This window comes from Castor canadensis, chromosome 15 (assembly GCF_047511655.1).
Source record: "Castor canadensis chromosome 15, mCasCan1.hap1v2, whole genome shotgun sequence".
Classification (NCBI taxonomy): domain Eukaryota; kingdom Metazoa; phylum Chordata; class Mammalia; order Rodentia; family Castoridae; genus Castor; species Castor canadensis.
The window spans coordinates 28,911,148-28,932,975 of record NC_133400.1 but is presented as its reverse complement, the minus strand read 5'-3'; the positions used below and the strand labels follow the sequence as shown (position 1 = coordinate 28,932,975).

At 46.3% G+C, this 21,828-nt stretch overlaps 1 protein-coding gene across 1 annotated transcript; it reads left to right on the top strand.

The window, feature by feature from the left end:
* The first annotated feature begins 3,037 nt into the window (after positions 1-3,037).
* On the top strand, positions 3,038-5,234 carry LOC109700374 (metallothionein-4). The gene is made up of 3 exons (XM_020185538.2): positions 3,038-3,181; positions 4,377-4,442; positions 4,974-5,234. Exons 1-3 carry the CDS (start codon positions 3,151-3,153, stop codon positions 5,063-5,065), a joined length of 189 nt encoding a protein of 62 aa, XP_020041127.1. The 5' UTR covers positions 3,038-3,150; the 3' UTR covers positions 5,066-5,234.
* The last annotated feature ends 16,594 nt before the right edge of the window (positions 5,235-21,828 follow it).

Sequence of the window (21,828 nt, the reverse complement as noted above, 5' to 3'; positions counted from 1 at the left end):
AGAAAGAAACCGCAGCCAGTATTCCCGGGAAGCTTGTGGTTGAGAGAAGCCAGTTCAGCCCGCCAGATAATAAACCACGGCTCCAGTCTGCTCCTGGGAACATGCACATCGAGAGGGTCCTGCATGGGGAAGGGTGCTGATCCCAACCCCAAAACATGCACTGGGGTGTGGTGTCAGGGCGCTGGACCTTCCTCTGCCATCACTGCATGGCCACGAGTCCCAGAAATTTCTTTGTGGCTGAAACTGCTGGGCAAGAGCAGCCTATGGTTTAGCTCGTACCTTCATGGGAAGGGGAGAGACACATAATCCCTGTCACTTCATGTTGTGTAAGAGGTGAGGCATTAATGTGCCTTTGAACAACCAGTTTCATTGTTCAGAGAAAGCCACTCGAATAAGGTGGAGGTCATACCTGGGAAAGGAGATATTTAGGACTTGGCAGCTCAGAGGAGTGAAATTGCTGTGTCATAGAAAAGCTGCCTATGGCAGAATTGCTTCTTTGCATAGTTCTTATCTCTGAGGATTCACTAGTGAGATCTGGGAGATCAGCAAAGCCCTTAAAATTGAGAGGAGATTGTTGTGTATTCTTTTTAAACCTGAGAAGGGTGTCTAGAGGTTTCATTAGATTGTCAAAGGGCTGCTAGAATACCCCCTCCAAGAAGGCAACAGATCACTGCTCTGAAGGAATATTTATTTTCTAAGTGAGGATTTAAGCTGTGGATGTGTGTCCTTGATTTCCTGATGCCATCCCAAGATCAGGAGCTGAGACACAGAAAATGGCCAGAACAACCAGACATGTCTTGGGATGTCCTTTCCCAGGCCCTGGAAGAAGGACTGAATGAAAGAAATGGACCAGCCTGGCCACAGTTCAACATGGACTAGATAGCCCGATGCTACATCTGCATGGCCCAGAAATTGGGAAATATTTAAAAATCAAGGGATTGGATTTTGCTATTATCATTCAACTGGGGTCTAAAGCAATATCGCACTGTCAGTCATCCGAAGAGGAAGCAATGACTGGCAACAGGTGGTGAGAGGGAGGAGAGACAGCTTATAGAGGGGAATGGAAATCTCTTCCTCTTTCTGCGCTCACTGGGTTGGACCAGGACATCTAAGACATTGATACCTGCTACAGGGCACAGCCAAGAGGTGGGTGGCCCCTGGCTCTGTCACAGGAGATGGGCTGGGAAGATCTGGGAGTGTAGGCTGGGATGATGGATCTGGGATGGTCTCTGAGAGCAGCCACACCCGGTCATGGGTTTCCGGGGCGGAGATTGCTCTTGACCTTCTGAACTCTAAGCTTTTAGGCTTTTAGATTTTTTGTTTTGGTTTGGTTTTCTTTTCTTTCTTTTTTTTTTTTTTTTTTTGTGGGTTGCTTGTTTGTTTGGTTTGGGCAGTACTGGAGTTTGAACTCAGGGCCTTGCACTTGCTAGGCAGGTATTCCACCACTTGAGTCATACCCCCAGCCCTTTTTGCTTTGATTGGTTTTGAGATAGGGTCTTGTGTTTATGCCCAGGCTGGCCTCAAACCTCAGTCTTCCTCATCTGTACCTCCTGAGTAGCTGGGATTCAGGCGTGAGCCCTCATACCCAACCTAAGCCCTGTTTTTACTCACCACTGGTTCCCCACTCACTGTTTTTATTCACTGCTGGCTCAGCCCAGCAATGCTGAGACGTTGGAAGGTGAAAAATGAATGCATATTCCCTACTACACTGTGTGTGACTTTAGGGCAGGGACCATTTCTGTATCACCACAGTGGATCCCCTATCTCTCCTTCCCCAGTGTCTGCCACAGCATCCTTCCAATGACCATGGCACCAAGTCCCCTTTCTCCTCTTTCGAAGTTCTCAGCTCAAATCCATGGTTCCATGGGTGGCCCTTAGGGATGACTAATGGAGACCCCACCAAGATGAAGACTAGGGGAAAGCTATGTCCACTGATAATGTCCAGGATGTATTTGTTGCCTTTTTTGAATGGTAACATCACTCTTTAGCAGAGGTTCTCCATATAGCCATGTGCAGGATCCGTGCATCTGTGTACTCATCATTCCTGCAACTATTCATTCCCTTATTTACTTGTTCACTGTTATGTCCAACTATTCTTCTGATTCATTCATTCACTCACTCATTCAACACCCAGTATCCCCTGAGCAGGACACTGAGGAGGTGGAGAGATGCTTTGGACACTGGTCTTTTGTCTGAGAGCTCTCAGATTCAAGTGAGGGAGGTATGAGCCATGAACAGCAGAGTAGAAATTAGTAGATAGCATGACCAATGTGCAAACATGCCACAGAGGAAGAGATTTCTTCCAGCTGAGAGAGGGAGAGATCTGAGGTAGTGCCAAAATTTCTGTATAGGGAGCTGGGAGCATGGCTGAACTGGGAATGTGCTTGCCTGGTAAGCGTGAGGCCCTGAGTTCAAAACCTTAGTAGCATCAAAAAAATTTTCTGTATGGGGAGTGAGTGAGGACAGCAACTTGTGAGGGCATTCAAAGAGCATCCTCTGCAGGGTACTTTGTATCAGACTGAAAGGTAAGCAGCTGCCTTTATCAAAGAATGGGGTTTGGATGGAGGTTCAAGGCTGGTTATACCTCCTCCCCACAAGTCCTCTCTTGCTTCTGCCACTCCATGTATGTTCTAGAAGGAGAGGTTGCAAGCTTCAGGTGGGCCCATCTCCCGGGTTTTCCACCTTCTCCCCCATGGTCAGGGCTTTTACGATCAATCAGGGGAAAGCAAACGAGGCTCTGCACCTGGGCAGGAACAGCCCCCAGTGAAGGAGGGAAAAGAAGTGGCAGATAATAGTGCATAAGACTGGGAAGCTGGATGCATGAAGTTGTTAATCTGAGCACCGTGAGTGACATTTGAGCCCAAGCCTGGTTCCTTAACACCTTGGCAGGTGGGCAGGTGGCAAGAGTACAGCCTTTGTGAAAAGCCGCCCAAATGACTGTACTGCTCCCCTGTCCTCCTTTGCCTGCTTTCCCCACCCCCATCCTACAGCGTCTGGCTGAGCCGTGTGCAGGGCGTCTGGCCCCAGGGAGAGGTGAGGTGAGCTGTAGTCCACACCTACATGACTATAAATAAGGAGCCTCCAGCCACTGCTGCCTCAGCCTCCCTTCCTCAGCTGTGACTGTACCAGAGCCACTAGCACACTTGGACCATGGACCCTGGGGAATGCACTTGTATGTCTGGTGAGTAAGGAGGCCCACCTGGATCCTGGAACCCTGTATCAGCATCCTACAGGAAGCATGCAGGACTCTGGTGGGAACTTCTCTCTCCTCCTATTAGGAGCCATCAATGGATTTGTCCTGGACCTGCATTTGCTGGGGCGACTCCCACTCTCTGTTGGCTCATAGCTTGAATTGCTGGAGTTGATAATCCTGGCTCAGGGAATGGCTGGAAAACCAACCAGACTTGGTCCTTCTAGCTGCAGGCCCCACAGGGCAGGCACTAGGGTGGGAGAAAGGGCTCTGGCCCAGAACCTGGCCGCTTGATTTCCATCTATTTCTGCATTCACTCACCAACACATATCAGTTTCTCATCTGTGAAGTGAGGTTATCCATTCCCAGCTGCCTACATCCCAGGGTTTCTAGGAAACTGCTAAAATTAGCAATCAAGTGCAGACATCAGGGGAGGTGCTAAAGGCTTATGTAAACCCTGAAGTCTCTGAAACTATTTGGTTCTATGGAAGCATGTTGAACTGAGGAGGAAGGTCGCTATTCAAAGCCACTCTTGGCTTTCACAGGCTTGGCAAATGGCAGTGTAAGTCTTGCAAGCCTCCCTCATCTTCAACACTGCATGTCTGTACCAAAAACTTACAAAAGAGATAGAAGCTTCCAGTATTTTGAAACTGAAAATGATGGATGAGCTGAGTTTAAAAAAAAAGTATGGGTGATTTTTATGATATCAAAACAAGATGTGGCTCTCACTTTGGGCTTGTTTGTGCTCCTTGCCCTTTCTCCTCCCCAGTCAGGATTTCCATCTTGCCTTGAGAGGACAAGGAGGCAATGAAAAGCTTCACGGTTCCAAAAAGCATCTTGGACTCGCTGGACTTGGCCTAGCCTAGAGGTTCCCAAGCCTGATCGTACATCAGAATCATCTATTTTTCCCACCAAACTTAGGAATCAGACTATCTCAAGGCTTGGCCCAGGAATACACAATTTAACAAGCATTGCAGGTGGGGCTGATACAACCATTCTTGTTCCATCTGTGGCCTGTGACTGAAACTACTGGACCCTGGATGGTGCCTGGCATCATCACTCTCTTATCCAGTCACCTCCCAAGGACAGCCCAGGAATCTTGCTCCTGTGACAGTCTGCAGGAACAGGCCGTGTGTCCACCCCATCTCCAACCTCGTGCTCATGGCAGCTCTGTCCTCTCTTCTAGGAGGTATCTGCATCTGTGGAGACAACTGCAAATGCACAACTTGCAACTGTAAAACATGTCGCAAAAGTGAGTACAGTGACTGGGCCCCACCGACAGCTGGTCAGCTAGAGTGGTCCATCCCTTATCCTTACCATCCAGCATGATATGATCAAAAGGGCCCCAGATGCCTCTTCCCATGTGAGAGGGATCTGGAGTGAGACCTGAGCAGATACCTGGGGCACAGGTCCCCAGGGTGGCAGCCCACCCAGGGGTAAGGGCATCCACTTGTTTGGAGCAAAATGGATAAAGTGAAGTTCTGTCCTGCCCAGTGATAAGCACTGGTCTGGTGTCATGGGTCCTGGGTTCTAGTCTCATATCTACCACTGTCCATGACCTCGCCAAACCCTTTCCCCTCTCTGGGACGCTGATGGGCTCTAGATGATCCCAAAGTCCCTTCCCATTCTAACATCCCCCAAGTCCCTGTCCCAGGGTTTCTGCTAATGTGGCGTGAAGCCTCGTGCATGCACTCTACATTTCCTTCCTCCTCTAAGAGATGGGAGGTTCAGTGGTAAAATGGAAGCGTTGACTCACAACTCATCCGTCTTCTCACCCTTTCAGGCTGCTGTCCCTGCTGCCCCCCTGGCTGTGCCAAGTGTGCCCGGGGCTGCATCTGCAAAGGGGGCTCAGACAAGTGCAGCTGCTGTGCCTGAAACCCACTCATCGTGCTGGGAGAGATCCTGGGGAGCATCTGTACAGTGCATGAGTCAAGAAGTTGAAACAGTTGTACAATAAATTGTGCTTTTTATATATTTGCCCAAATGTGGTGTTGGTGACATTCATGTAAAGTGCTTGGAGTAATAAAGCTTTTGCTCATGGTTATCTGGTGGCTCGAGTGTTGTCTGTCTGGCTGTCAGTGCATTAATCCCCTAGCTGCCCACCTGCCCCCTCCTGCAGATGGCTGCTCACAGCAAGGTGCTGCCTCTCTGCCTGAGGCTTCCTCCTGTTGCACATGCATGCTGGACCCCTGCACAGGGTAACTGTGAGCACTGGGGAGTTGATGCCTCTGGGAACAGCCCCTCACCAGTGACAAACAGGAGTTGGTGGATAAATAGCCAGCATTCCCCATCAAGTGGGACAAGTCTGAGACTTGTTTCATGCTATCTCTCAGACATCTCCAGCAGCTCTGAGTGCTAATCGCCTAAGGTGTATCTGCTCATTAACCCACGCTGGCTTTCTTCCTTCCTTGCCCCTCTTCCCTGTCCCTATCAGTGCTTCCTGTGATTCCCACCCAAAGAAACAATAATGGGTACAGAGTCTACTTGGGAGTTACCAAATCTTTTAGCTCTCCTGGTCTAGGATGGTCCAGAACAGATCATTGTGGTAAAGTGGACCAGCACCATATCAGTCATGAAGAATCTGCATGCATCTAAAACACATCCCCAAGACCAGCACACAGAGGGTATTAAAGGCCCTGGCTTGATTATTTGAGCCAGCGTCAGGACTAGGGGGCCTGGGCAGACATGGACCAGGAAGAGACTGGTGGAGGTGCAGACACAATGTCCCAAGCAGACTTCCTAGATGGATGGCTGAGAAGGCCCAAGTCCCTGGTGGCTGGCATTTGGGGAAGGGAGGTCCTGCCTCTCATCCACATCTTAGCCCTTAACAGGGCAGCAGGCACCCTAAGCTCTAAGATACCTGGCATTCATTCCACCAAGGGCCTAAGCCAGGCCCTTCTCCACTGCCTCTGCCAGGCAACCTTCAGGTACAGGAGAGGGTGAGAATGGTACCTTCTCAAAGGTCCCAGGGCAGCATCAGGCTGTCCCACGGGGCTGGGCTCAGCTGTCAAAAGAAGGAGTTAGATTTATGGCATACTTCCAGTACTGGGCGCCTTCCTAATCCTCACTGTCATCATCCCTGTTTGGAAATCAGCTGGGGCCTCCCTGGGAAGGTTTTCTACTCCAGGGGATGTATCCAACTGGAATTCATGCCTAACTCTCCCCCCACCAAGCTCCTATGACTCTGCCTAGACAATGCTTTGAGTACCTGGGACCCACGAGCCCAATTCAAGGGTCTGTGCCTGGCTTCTTCCCCATGCTGTCCTTCCTAAGGGTGGACCATGCCATCAGTCTGTTCACTCCTAGGTCTGAGGGATGACTGAGAGCAACGGTTTTAGGGATGGGGGACATGTGAACAGAGATTGAGTGTGTGAGTTTGATGTCTACACAAAATGGAACATGACAGGATGGGAAGAAAAGGGAATGAACTGCAGACAAGGCCTCTCTTTTGGCTTTTTGCCCCAAATCCTACAAAAGTTAGGGGTTAAACCACGCTAACAGCCCCAGACAGCTGTTATAAGTCCTGTTGTATGTCCCACTTTACAGATGAGGAAGCTGAGGCTTAGGGGGCTTTGCTGGCTTGCTACAAGTCATAAGGCTTCTAGGGACAGAACTGGGACCTGAGTTTGTGTCTATCTGACTCAAAGGCTGTTTTCCATACACTTTATGGATGAGGCAGAGAGAAGGCACTAGCAACACTGCACCGGGCCCAGGTGTGAAGGGTCCCTACCTGGGCCCTGTGTTTTAGAGAGCCCACATATCACAACCCAAAAAACCCAAATTTATTGCAGGATACATGGCAGCCTTCTTATCTCAGAACCTGCTATTTGGCACTCTGTGATCAAGTAGTCCTTAACATCCGCTCTTGTTGCTAACACAATTCAGGCCCCAGGAAAACACTTCTCCATCTCTTGCCCTGGGTCCTCAAAACTAAAACTGACTGTGTTTGAGGGCCAACAGGATTTATTGATTGTCCCAATTCCATTGGCAGCGATGGAAACCATTTTTCAAGGTGCAGGAGGATTTGAGCCTTAGAAATGAGAGAAAATACAAAGTAAGTAACCCAATGTGTCCTTTTCCTCCAAAAGCATGAGTGTAATAGATTGTCAGGTCACATGCTGTTCACCTTCTGCTAATGTGATGCATCCTTTTTTCCTTTTCTTTGTGTTCCAATTATATTCTCAGAATCTTCATGATTTTATAACTACAGAAGTTTCACAAGGCAACTGAGGAGTATTTTGTAATATTAAGCAATTCATATTGCTCATATAAATTCACATTATTCTTAAATGTGTGTGTGTGTGTTTAAGTTATGGGCTGAATATTAAGGGGTCTCCAAAATTCATATGTTGAGGCCTAAATCCCCAATGTGATGGTATTTGGAGATAGACTCTCTCTCTCTCTCTCTCTCTCTCTCTCGCTCATATATATATGTATACAAAATGATTGTCAGAAAACAGCCATCTACAAAGCAAGATCAGACCAGACACTGAACACTGGTTCTCTTCAGCACCTTGATCTCAGCCTTTTGCAGTCCTTTCACTGCTTTTTCTTTGTAAAAAAATGAATTTATTAAAATGCTAATTATAAAAGAATATTAAAATGCATAGAAATTAACAAACATTAATTACAAACTTTACATCTTATGCCACAGTGTATGAAAAGCAACATGAATATTTAAGTTCTACCTTAATTAAGCTACTCATACATTTTAACTTTTCAAACACATTATAATATGGACACAAGAAAATGGAACAGGAACTGTTTCACCAACAGATGACATTCTGCTCCCTATTGTGAACTAATGTTCTATGAAATTCAAGATACATAAGCAATAAAAAGGGGAGAGATGGGTGACAAACATTTTATGGGACGGCCTTGTTTAGTCTCCAAACAAAAATGATGGCTTTCCACTTATAATGAAATATCCAAAATATCTGAGGGATGTTTAAAGAAAAATCCTGTGGTTTTGGTCTAATGCTTCATTCCACTAAAATTCACAGAATATTCAAAAAGATATAAAGTTAAAATTTCTCTAGTGGTTAACACTGGACAGATCCTTCCTTCACAGGCCCTTTCTCACGCCCTGTGGTCTTCTTGGGGAAGGGAGTAGCCTCCATTCCTACTTACAGATGCAGCCTGCTACAATCTGCAGACACCACTCTCCCACCCCATTTTTCTCAACCATTGACCACTCAGCATTGGATGCATCTGACCAGTGTTGATGTCAAAGAGTTGATCTCCACTCCAACTCTTTTGGGCATTTGGCAGGGTCAGACATCACATTTGCTGCCTTTACAGGTACAGAGGGTTTTTGTTGTTCCTGTCTACAGCAGCACATTTTAAACTGAAAAGGATTTTCTTAGCAGGGGTTATGAACACATAAATACACATTTCTTTTGAAATCATGTCATATATACAAGGAGATAAGGTAAAAACATGTCCTTTCTATGATGACGTAAATAGTGAGCAATTGCCCAAACCACTGCTAGATGGTCACACACTTCGGGAAAAGAGGTAATGAGAAAGGAAGCGATGTATGCCTCCAGGAGCATCTCACACAGGGTGGGGGAAGGAACAGTGGGACCTCATCTAGGCTGTGTGGAATGGGAAGGTGGGAGGCCTCCATCTCTCCATCCCAGGGCAGCTGCACCTCATGTGGCCTGTCTTGGGCTCCGACTGTACCACTAACATACATTCAAGAAAGATGGAGAAATGGTGTTCATGGAAAAAGCCCAAAGTACTTCTTCGACAAATTATGCATGTGGTCTTCGTTTTTTCAACTTAAAACATTCATGGCAGGTATTTAAAATTGTGATCTGGAGCTAAGCTACTTTACTATAATAAGCCTCTAGAATCTGACTGCTTGAAATGTGTTTCACTTTCCTGTGCTGCAGGGATTCTGCGAGGTTGCTCTTGGGACAGTTGAGCATTTAACGGTGTCCCAATAGGTAAGGGCCCATCCAATACAATCATGGTCAAGTCACCTCCTTTTTCACCCAGCACTGACCTGTACCAGTGAAGGATGAGAGGTTCAGGCCTGTGTTTTTTTTCAGGCCCACAGGTGAGGAAGCACAGGAGACTTGAGGCTGAGCGAGATACGCATGGTTATACAGGATTCTGCAAGATGTGGTCTCCAAGTTTCACTGCTTTTTCTTTTCTTTCACTGATTTCTAAAATTTTGTCAAACAGCCATGTGTGCCCCTGTAGTCCCATCGACCATGTGCTATGGCTACAGTCAGATCTGTCAGCCACCATCTTGGTTCCTGCCTCTCCCTCCTCTGCTTTCCCACCTTGACCTCACCCTGCCAAAATAAAATAAAACACAGCAAAACCCTCCATAGACTTCTCTACTGTTGATCTGAGCTATCACTTTCTCTGCTCCCTATTTATCCGTAAATGAGATTTGATTCATTGCTATATTCCAGAAATATGTTAACATGTCTGATCATTGATGTGCTGCAAATGCCATCTTCCCAAACACCTTTTTTGATTTTTCTTTTTCCCTCTTTGTCCTTTATTTTCTTTCAAAGGATGTTCAAGAGGAGGAATCTGTAAATTCACAGGCCCAGCCTACTATCTTGAGCCAAAAGTCTGAGCTAGGCTATTTATTAGTACTATTTTTAAATTTTGCCACAACCCTGCAGGACAGAGATTGTGATCTCCCTGCTATAAGTGACGAAGCAGAAAAGCGAGGGCCCTCTTCCCAGATTCAGGCAGGACTAGCTGATGAGACGCCCCATGGTTTCACTTCTGGAAACCTAGTCTGAGGAATTTGCCACAAATCTGGGGGAAAGAAAACAAGAAAATCTCACTCACAAAAAGTCCATTGCAGTGCAATTTACAGTTGTGAAAACCTGGGAACAACCTAATGTCTAAGTTTATAAAAATGTTCCATTAAGCTAGAGCCAGTGCACACAACAGGACGTGACACAGCCATTAAAAATGCAAAACCACAGGAATGGACTGTGTCAAATTCTAAACAGATAATACGCTACAAATTAATTATGCAGGAATTTTGGGGGTTTTTTCTTTCTTCCCCCCTTCCTCCCTTCCTTCTCTTCTTTCCTCCTCTCCCTCTCCATCTCTGTCTCTCTCTCTCTCCTTCCCTCCATTTCCATTTCTTCTCTTCTTTCTTTTCTTCTCTTTAACAGGGTCTTTCTATGTTCCCCAGGCTGCACTCAAGAGATTGTCCTGCTTTAGCTTCCCAACTACCTGAGACTATAGGCATGCACCACCATACCTGGCTTTCAACAATTTATTTTCTTTCTTTCTTTCCTTCCTTCATTCCTCCCTCCCTCCCTTCCTTTATTTCTTTTTTGGTGGTACAGGGGTTTGAACTCAGGGCTTCATACTTGCTAGGCAGCCACTCTACCACTTGAGCCACTCCACTAGCACTGTTTTGTATTTTTGAGATAGGATCTTGTGAGCTACTTGCCTGGGCTGGCTTGGAACTGAGATCCTCCTGATCGCTGCCTCCTGAGTAACTAGAATTAATCAGCCACAACCATCCAGCTAACAATTTATTATTTATTTATTTATTTACTTATTTAACTTTTTTTTTTTTTTTTGGTGGCATTGGGGTTTGAACTCAGGGCCTCTTGCTTGCTAGGCAGGCATTCTTACCAACAATTTATTTTTTAAACAAGCCACATAGAATACAAAATACAGAACTGAAATGTATTCAAATGTCAATCAATATTCCTCTCTCAGATATAAGATAGATAATTTTTTACCGTTTTTCTTTCAGTTCTTCAGAATTTCCCAAAATTTATTCAAGTAGCATGTTTTAAAATAAATACATTTGAAAAGGAAAAAAAAGTGGATATCCTTTGGGCCAGAAATTCTACTTTATGGAATGTTGCATCCTAAGAAAAAAATCATGAATATACACATACAAATGCTACCAAGATGTTTATCACTGCATGGATTTTATGATAGTGAAGATTTGACAATAGTAAAAATGTCTCAAAGGAGAGAGTTGGTTAAATAAGTTGTAGAATAAGCCTACTAGAATAAAGTCATAAAAGTGAAATTAATGTCATGGATAGATGCTCATGGTTTACTGATGAGCAAGGGAAAAAAGTCACTTACAAATCAATGTTACTAGCCAGGCATGGTGGTGCACTCCTGTGGCTCCAGGAGGCTGAGGCAGGGCCTTGAGTTTGAGGCCACCCTGGACTATCTAGTGAGATCCTGTTGCTAAAGAAATAAGTATCAATGTTACTGTAGGCTTCCATTTTATATTTGAAAGGATTTTTATATATATATATATATTTTTTAATTTTTCCCAAAATTTTCTATAATAAAGAAGGAAGGAGGGGGGAGAAGCAAGACCTAGTTGGGGCCAGGCATGGTGATGCATGTCTGTAATTCCAACACTCAGAAGGCTGAGGCAGGACAATCATGAGTTCAACTCAGCTTGGACTACACAGTGAGTTCCAAGCTGCCTGGGATATATTGAAAGACTGCCTCAAATAAATAAAATAATTAAATACTGGACTGGGGCATAGCCCCATCACAGCAAAAATAAGATAAAATACAATAAAATACCTAAATGGGGAGCTGAATCCAAGTTTTTTTTTTTTAAATCTGAAGTATAAATGGTCTGAACTTTCATTATTTATTTCAGTGGGACTGGGATTTGAACTCAAGACTTCAAGCTTACAAAGCAGGTGTTGTACTGTTTGAACCATACTTCCAGTCCTTGAACTCTAATCCTCCCATCTCAGCCTCTGACATAGCTAGGATTACAATTGTGAACCACCAATGCCCGGCTTCAAATTTACTTTTGAAGATAATGAAAGGACTTAGAATTCAAACATCTTGGAAAATGTGGGTGATTCAAATGCAGTAGACATAAACTACTGCATGGAAATAGAGGGCACCCTCCAACTCACTGTCCATCTGCCCTTGCAAATTACTTCCCCAGTGTTCCCAATGTGCATTTTCATATTTGAGTTCTTGTCAGAGAACCATGGACTACCTGCACTTGATGGACTCCAAAGTTGCGTGTTGTAGACAAGACAGAGCTCACACAGCAGGTCTTCTGACTCCCTGGCTCCCTCCTCTACTGTGTGAGCTGCTAAAATCAGAGTAGGGTTTTTACAGCATAAAACCCTACTCAATCTTGGCCCTATTAACATTTGGGGCCAGAAAACCTGGACATTTGTAGGATATTTAACAGCATCCCCGATCCCTATCCGTCACTCCATCACCTCACTATCAAGTTGGACAAGCAAAAACGGCTCCCCTAGGGACCAAAACCACCTACAGTTGAGAACCACTGAAGTAAGGTGAGGTATGAAACAGAGCTTTGCTGCTAGATTGTGCTGCAGCCCCTGTCCCCACACCTGGGAAGGTAATATTAAAAGGCAGGAGGAAAATGTGACTTACATAACAAGGCCTGGGTGCTACCATGCTCTGAAGACTCCTAGGATTTGTCTTACTCTGTGCTGATTTCTTATCGAGTAGCTTCTTCTGCGCCCAGACTGTAGAGTCTTAGAAAAGATAGACATTATCTTACTCATCTTTGTACTGCCTAGCCTAGTGTGTGGATCAAGGAAGTACTCAACAAATATGTATAATGAAATTAAATAAACCACCCTATTACTCATGAGGGCATGTAAACAAGATGGGGGAACTTCGAGGAAACTTTGCTAATACACAATTAACATATACTGAATTCAACACGACCCTCTTCATGACCCAGCCTTCAAGGGGTCCCACTAAAAGTATTAGCTCCTCATCAGACTTACTCCATTCTTATATTGATTCAGTCACTCAACATTGAAAGGACACTTTGGGTGCTCAGGGAACTTTGCTGAGCACAGAATGGGTGGGGGGGTAAATCAGTTTTTGTCATTGTGACCAAGTACCTGAGAAAGTCAATTTATTTATTTATTTTTTTTGTTTGTTTGTTTATCTTTTCTTTTTTTTTTTTTTTCATTTTTCTTTTATTATTCATATGTGCATACAAGGCTTGGTTTATTTCTCCATGAGAAAGTCAATTTAAAGGAAGGAAGATTTATTTTGGCCTACAGTTTCAGTCCATGGTCACTTGGTTCCATTGTTTCTGGGCCTGTGTTGAGGCTGAACACCATGGCGGGGAGCAGGTAGGAGAGCAAAGCTGGTCACCTCATGGTGAATGGGAAGCAGGTAGAGACCTAGAAGGCCCAGGGACAAGATATGTCCTTCAAGGGCATACCCTAGTGACTCACCTCCCCCAAACAGACCCACCTCCCAATAATGCTACCAAATTGTGACTCCATCCATGGACTAGCCCACTGGGAAAGTCAGAGCCGTTGCTATCCAATCACCTCCCAAAATCCCATCAGGTGGTAACCAAGCCTTTAACACACGAGCCTTTGGGATATTTCACAGTCAAACCATAACCAGGGGAAAGCAAAGAGTCATCTCTCTCAGTCCTGCCTTCAGGGACCTCAGAATCTATTTGGAAAATACTCCTCCCTTGTATAGGGTAGAAAATATGAAGACAAGACCCAGAAGTTTCAAGGAGGGAGGTCACATCTGGGTGAAGTAGGAACAAGGACTTCCTGAAGAAGATGGCATTTGAGCAGGGCCTGGAAGGTTATGTAAGATTGTCAACAGGAGAAACTGTGGGCAGGATATTCCAAAAAGAGAGCAAAAACTCAGAGACAAGAAAGTTTGGGGGAATATTTCTGAGTTAACCTGATCACATTTGGTTGGCACAGGTGAGCAGGGCCAGACTATGGGGATTATAAAGGCAGGCTAAGGGGAGATGGTTAATCTCAGACCCTCAAAGATTTGTAAGTAGCAGTGAAACTAGGGCGACTATTTATTGAGAACCTGTTATGTGTTAAGAAATCTGCACGAAGAATCTCACTGAATATTCAACATACCCAAGAACTCAGAATATTATATCCTTATTGAATAACTGAGGAGAACTGGGGGAGAATCAAACTCTGTTCTGTCTGATACCAGTCATTACTCTTAAGGCTATCAGTCTTTAGCCTTAAAAGAGTGTGGTAGCTCACACCTGTAATTCTGGCTGCTTGGGAGGCTAAGATCAGGAGGATAGTGCTTTGAGGCCATTCTGGGCAAACAGTTCTTGAGACCCCATCTCAACCAATAGCGGGGTGCACTTCTCATCCCAGCAACAATGGGAAGTGTAAAATAGGAAGACTGTGGTTTAGGTCAACCTAGGCAAAAAGCAAGACCCTATCTCCAAAATAACCAAAGCAAAAAGAGCGAGAGGTGTAGCTCAAGTGGTAGCACCTGCCTAGCAAGTATAAAGCCCTGAGTTCAAACCCCAATACCACTAAATCAATAAACTAATAAATGAAATGTCAGTCTTCACTCATTGCAGGGTTTTGTTTTTTTTTTTTCACTACTGCAGTTTGTCCTCTTCTTGTCCCAATCACCTCAGGGTTTGAGCAGTGATCTTGAGATCCCTTGTGAAAAACACACATGGGTACCATCTGTTTTAGCACACAAGGAAACCCAAAAAGTCACAAAGTCAGAGATGACAGGCCTTCCCTGTCTCTAGTATATTAGGAGGTTCAGCCCCTTAGGGAGCACTAAGTGTTACAGTCCTTAGAGCCAGGTGCAAACACTGGAAACCAAGATATTGGTGCATTTACTGATTGGGACTGACCTAGTGATGAAAAATGGAGTTACTCTCTCCAACTTCCTTCCCACAACACCCCAATCCACCAACAACCAAAGTAGAGCAGAATCTCCTTGTGGCCTTTAGAAGGCAAACAAAGGTCTCTGGCTAGGAGGATCCCTGAGGGGAATGAAAACAGACCAGCATCCCAGTTAGATGTGAGTGCTGAGGGCACTAGCCTGGTGGAATGCATGTTCCCTACTGTCCTTCAAGAAGTACCTAATTTTAGTTATAATCACATATCAGCTGGGCTAGTATTATACTGAAATTTATTTTTAAAGGAACTCTTTTATCACTACTGTTGAAGAGACACTGAGTCATTTGCCATAAACAAGAAGTAACCATGGAGATAAATACAGAGAAAATAAAACCACAAAATCTCTAGCTAGGTACTGTGGCCTTTTGAAGCTTTCTTCCCTATCCTTTCCCTGGCTTGTCCACCCTCTCTCTCTTAAAAAGGGGATCTGGGCCCCATTACCATAAAAAAAATGTTGGGGAGCTAGGGCAGTATGGGAGAGGCATGGAAAATATTCTAGCATTAAGCTGAGTCTCCTGGAGATAGTCAGGAAGACTGATAGAGAACTCAGAGGAATAGCCTGGTTAATATGTGATTCAAGGTTAATTTATAAAATCATCTCTCACTTTGGGAAGATGAAAACCAGTGGAATCAGACTTGGAATCAGAAGATGTGGTTCAAATTTGAGGTTCATTTCAACCTTGCTCTGTGACTTTGGCCCAAACCTGTGCTGTCTCTGGTTTCCACATCTGCTAAAACAAGATGGTACCTATATGAGTTTTCAGAAGGAGTCTCTGGATCACTGCTCAAACTGGGGGCAAGGATAGGACAGGAAGCGGAAGGGGCACTTTTCCAACTTAAGGGTAAGATCCCAAGAGCATCAATATATAATCTGGTGACAACTTGGAAATCAATGTCACAAAACATTAGAATTTAGGCACCCAGTTAATGCAACTCACAAATACTGCCCCACTCAGAGTCTTGGTCCTTTGCAGATATCAGTCAGGCTCCTTAACCTATGGGAAGAAACCTGGACTAGCTAGGATCCACTTGAAGTAGAGAGTCTATGTAGCCTCACAGGGAAGTATTTGGGTCGAGTTTTGATGTTCTCCAATGTGGGAAATCACATACAATATCATAGTTCAGGCTGCAGACTGACTCAGGGCTGTTGCAGGTCATGGAGTATCTGAATGGGTTATTTCCAAGGACTGTGGACCCAACTTGTGAATAGAGAGAAGAGGCAAGATGACTTCCTTTGTTGCAGGCCTAAAGATTCTACAATTGCACAAAGTTTTCATAGGTTATCAAAGCACCAACTCTGTAGGAACCTGGTGCCTATCATGCCTGAGAATGAATTCATAGTGAATTAAAGATACCATGGCAGGCTGAACAGCACAGTTTTTAGATTCTAGTCCTGGGTCTACCTCCAGGACAAGTCACTTAATCTGTCTGAGCCCACCTCCCCAGAACAGTATTAAAGATGCCTAACATAAGGAAGAAGTCAATGAGATCTTATGTGAAGTGCCCACCTCCACATAGTGTTACAGATGAGGGCAGCAAAGCCATAGAAGTCATTCACAATCATCTTGGTCAACCCATGTGAAAACTTGTGTACCAACTAGGGAGAGGCTTCCTTGAGTTCACAAAACTACCTACTGGGCAAGGTGGTAGGTGGGCTGTTTGACCAGTGCCCCCTGTCTAGCTTCAGCTGCCCTAGGGACAGAATTGTTCATTCAACATTCACTCCTAATGAACCCAGATTGCTCCAAGACTTTATTTGCCAATAAATATATTTGCAAACTCTTTTTTTGTATACCACTGTTTACCCAAGTGTCTAAAATCTTGGCCAATTGTTCAGTCTCATAATAGTAAACTGAGAAACTCTGAGAACAAAGCAACACTCTTAATCCTACACTGGATCAATTTCAACCAAGGTGTGGAACTTGCTAGGCTCCTTGCTTTTTTGTGGAATCATCTGGGGATTTCCATCCCTTAGTTGGTATGACTCTGAGTAATCTCTGCCCCTTCAACCTACCTGGTCCTGTCTATTGGCTCCAGTCCAATTGAAAAGATAAGTCTCCATGAACTTTCTTCTCCCAGGAAGCATCTGGATTGGGTGCAGGGCCTAGAGTGGGGACTGATGTGTGATTCACTGAAGTGTCAGTTGATAACCTGCAGTCCTGTATCAAGTGATGTCCGTTGCACTTCGGGGAGCACAGAGCTGAGGCTGACTATGAGGCTGGTGGAACCCAGGCTCCCTGTGACTTCCTCCTTTATAAATGGTGAGAGCCAGTGTGACTAGGGTCTTCCCTGTTCTGAGTGCTTTTCAAGTGCCATCCCATTTAAACTCTTGACAAATCTATGAACTTACCACATTACTAGTGAGTGGCAGAGTCAGTGTGAACCCAGCCACCAGAACTGCATTCATTCATTCATTCACTGTGTTAGTCACTGTGACAAAATACCTAAACAGATCAAGTAAGAAGGAAGGATTTATTTTGGCTCACATTTTCAGAGGTTTCAGTCCATGGCCGAGGCCAAATGCTTTTAGGCCTGTGGAAAGGTATGAACACCATGGCAGAAGGCATAGAGAAGGAAAGCTTCTCACCTTGTGTAGCCAGGAAAAGAGAGGGGGAGAGAGACAGACAGTCAGACACAGCAGGAATAAAATATTTAAGATATATGCCCCAGTAACCTACTTCCTCCAACCAAGCTCCACCTTTTAATACTTCCTTCAGCTATGAACTCATCACTAGGTTAATCCATTGATGAAGTTAGTGTCCTCATGAGCCAATCACCTCAATTCAACCACTGGCGGGGGACCAAGCCTTTAACTCATGAGCCTTTAAAGGGCATTTCATATTCAAACCACAAAATTCACTCATTCACTAAGTGTGTCTTTAATGTCTCTTGTGTACCAAGCACTGGTACAGGCACCATGGGTCATCAGTGAACAGAAACAGTGATTCCTGCTCTCACCTGCTTAAGTTCTAGCAGGAGAGGACAGACAACACAGAAGCATTACAGATAAATTATAGTTTGTGAGAAGGTGTCAAATGCTAGGAAAAAGGGATAGCGCAAGGTAAAGAGCATCAGGAGTACATGGGGGTGGGGAGTATGTGTTACAATTTCAAATACACTGATCATGGTGGGTTTCATGGAGAAAGTAAGATTTGAACAAAAACTTGGAAGTAATGAAAGAAGCAAATCCAAGAATTCTGGTATTCCTGGGAGAGGAGGATCACAGACAAATGAAATATAGGCAACATACTTTTAGGTTGTGACAGTTACCAAGGGACAGAGAGGAATAAAGGTGGGGGTGACGGAGACCCCCTGGAGTGACACACACCTACATGAAATGTTCCTTGGAAGTCCTGGAGGTTGGGAATCAAGGGATGAGGAGCCCAAGAATAGGGGGTAGGGTGTTTTAGAAAGATGTTACTTTGCAGATCTTTCAATAGCTTGCCCACCCTTAGGGAGGAAGAAAATTGCCAATCCAGGTCTGAAGCTCAACCCCAAGGAAATCCAAGAGAACTGAGGAGTCATAGAAGAGAGTCAGACTAGATTGGCCAGGGCCTAGGGTTCAGAGCCTAGGCCAGAGAAATATGAGGTCTGAGTGCTTTAGGCAAAATGAAACACACACACACACACACACAAACTGGCGCTAGAGTTCATGAGCTCTGAGATCCGAAATCCTTGCCAAGGTTAGGGAGCAGCTTAAGCTTTAGGTTCAATACCTTGAGATATTAAGCGACCTCATCTCCTTCTCTGCCTCTTCTATCTTCTCCTTGTCTTGCTTCTCATTTTTTTTCTCTTTCTTTCACTTTACTGAAACTTAACACTCACAAACCAATACATGTGGATCCTGCAAAGAAAGGCCTGGAGACATCAGCCAGCTCAGCTCCCTAGCTGAGGCCATTTGCAGGACCCAGGCAACTATTTTGGGGAAGAGGAGTTTCCAACCAACATTTTTTGTTTGTTTTATTTTTTTAATCTCAAACACTTTATTATTTTTTTCTTAAAATACACTCTTCCCTAACCCTCGCCTAGTTATCTCACTTTTTTTTTTTTTCCTGGTACTGGGGTTTGAGCTCAGTGCCTCACCCTTGCTAGGCAGGCACTCTACCACTAGAGCCACTCCCACTCTGACAGCCCCTCCAACCAACATTTTACAGTTCTCATCCAGCTCAGATGTGGAACGGAGGCTCAGCTTCTAGTGGGGGACATTTGGAGCGGTGCTTGGTCTCTCCTTGGAGTTGGGGTAGCCCCCTCTCAACAAAACCAGTCTGGAGGCTCATCAACCCGCCTTCCATGAGAAGCAATCTCAGAACCACCTCCAAAGAGGGCGAGATGGGGTTCCCAGGGGGCATCTGTTTAAAAGAAGTAGGAGTTAAGGAGAGAGGGGTGTTTAGATCCCTTAGTAGGACTTGTGAAGGAACTGCCATTCCGAGGGCCAGGCAGGGGGGGCGGGGAGGGGGAAGACAATGTATGTTCTGACCAAGCACCGGATGCTGAAGCCTCTGACCTCCACCTTTCAAACCCTGAACTGCAGGGACCTTGGGATTGTGAAGGATTTCTTTCAACTCCCAGATCAGCACTCCAGTTGAACGAAACTGGCGCCAAGAAGTCTAAGATAAGGGAGATGACAGGCAGGGAAGAGCTGGGAAAGGGCTCCCTCCACTTTCACAGGGAAAGTGCGGTGTCCTCCCAGCCGACGCATCCCGTTGGTACCCGCCGTGGATGCGTTTCCGTGGTACCCAGGGCGGGGTGTGGGTTGGCAGCGCGTACGGCGGGGAGTTGGTGCACACGGTGCGTGGCGGTCGTGGGAGGAGCGCATCCCGGCCGTGCATAGGGCAGGGACTGGGGACAGATGCCGCAGTGCGCCGTAGCCTGTGCGCAGAGAGCGGGCGACGTGCGCCGGGGCGGGCGCCCAGCGGGTTTTGCACGCGCGCCCCCGCCAGGGGCTATAAAAGCCCCACCACCTGCTGCCACTAGTCACGCAGTGCTTCCAATTTCCTAGAGAAGCCAATTCACCGTCTCTAGCGGCTGCCAGCCTCGACATGGACCCTGAGACCTGCCCTTGTCCTACTGGTGAGCCCCGGTATCCCCATCTTGCTGCACAGCGCACCCCTTTACTGGCAAAGAATCCCACACCCCACGCCTTTGCTCAAGGACACTTGGGGGAGGGACCCCTTATTTCCCATGCTTAACCTCGCGATGGATGAGAATGTCATGTAACGAAGAGCACAGAGATGTGGCAGCACGACTTCTCCTTTTAGGAGTTTTACCACATTAACCCTTCCTGTGGTGTCTCCCACTCTAGGAGGCTCCTGCACCTGCGCGGACGACTCCTGCAAGTGCAAGGAATGCAAATGCACCAACTGCAAGAAGAGTGAGTCCCCCCTCCTCGCCCGACCGCCCATCCTCACCCATCACCCCACTCAGCACCTGTCGGGGCAGGATACTTGGTGAGGGGAGGGGGAGGACGTAGGCCCCGTACCTAATTGTTTTGCAAAACTTCCTCCCCCCCCCCCGCGCCGCCAGCCCCCCCAGGTGGATGCAGTAGGCAGGGCGGAGGTGTTTTTGTAAATTCCCAGAAGATTCTGGTGGGTGGCTGGGCATTGAGAACCGCTCCCTAGGCCCAGCCCTTCTCCTTGAGCTCCACTCTTCAAAGCCTCCAGTGCCTGAGTGAGGGTGGGGGTCAGCTCTGCAGTTCCAGCCCCTTGACCCCTCTCAGACACCCCCCACCCAGTTTAATCTCCCCAGCTCACAACAGTGTTGTGTGCATGGATGAGTAGGAGGTGGGAGGAAGGTGGCTTTCTTCCCAGGGGTTTCCTGCACTCTACACCTGCAGGGTCTCTGCTTCTCCAAGTTTATCCTGCAAGGCCCCTCTCAAGGCCATTTACCCTGGCCTGCTTTCTCCTAAGACCTAGCACTTCCTCAATCCCGGCCTAAGCCCACCCTCCCTGGAGGCTCCCTGGCACCCACCCTTGTTAAGGTGACTCTCTCATGGAAGCCCAGCACGCAGCTGTAGCACCATAGGTGAATCAGGCCAGGCATGAGACAAGAAGCAGCAACCAGCCCTGCTGGAGCCCCCTCCCCCCTCCCCAGCTATTCTGCTGCTCTCCCTTCCCCTTTGATGGACACACATGGGAGGCATCAGACTGGGCACCCCCTTTTTATCTGCAGGCTGCTGCTCCTGCTGCCCTGCGGAATGTGAGAAGTGCACCAAGGACTGTGTGTGCAAAGGGGAAGAGGGGGCCGAGGCGGAGAAGTGCAGCTGCTGCCAGTGAGGACATGTCTCCTCTGTCCCCTTGGTGTGGAGTATGTAAATAGTGCTGGGTGGTCCATGGGACATGGTGGTTATCCCCTTCCCCTGCTACCCACTGGCAAGTGACAATAAATGCGATCAACAGCAGGAGCCAAAGACTGGTCTCTTCTTAAAGAGTGAGAGGGATGAGGTGAACACCCACTCCAGTGACCTGTCCAGTTAAAATGGAATCCCAAGACTTGGCCATTGGTCTGTTTGGGGCTGGGATGGAGCCCTGGGAACAAAGTAAGTCTCCCACTTTTCCCTAGCCCCCCTCAAATGGCTCTTGATCCCTGCAAAGCCAGGCCATGTGAAATAGGGAGGCTGGACTCCCTGAGATTTGTCTTTGTAGCCTCCTCCCATCCTCAGTCTATACAGTGCAGCTGGGGGGAGGGTGTTAAAACCTTCCCCTAGCCCCCCTGGAATTTTCTAGTTGGTCCTGCAAAGTCTTGAGTCAGTTTTCAGAGTTTGTTGGAGGAGAGTCCAGGAGGCCCAGGCCTGGTCTTGGCAAACAGCTGCGTTTCCAAGGCCACCTCCCTGAATAGCCTCTCTCCACAAAGTGCATTGTTCAACTCCTTTTCAAATCTTCTCATCTGGCAATCATCTCCTGTTCTTCTTCAAGGAAAAGTGGGGTAACAAGGGCTTTTATCTGAGATAGTTGT

Bases quoted from the DNA above. Each gene is read 5' to 3' on its own strand.
- LOC109700374 (XM_020185538.2), top strand. From the start codon at position 3,151: ATGGACCCTGGGGAATGCACTTGTATGTCTG. The intron at 3,182-4,376 runs GTGAGTAAGGAG...CCTCTCTTCTAG, and splicing joins GGAATGCACTTGTATGTCTG to GAGGTATCTGCATCTGTGGA. The intron at 4,443-4,973 runs GTGAGTACAGTG...TCACCCTTTCAG, and splicing joins CTGTAAAACATGTCGCAAAA to GCTGCTGTCCCTGCTGCCCC.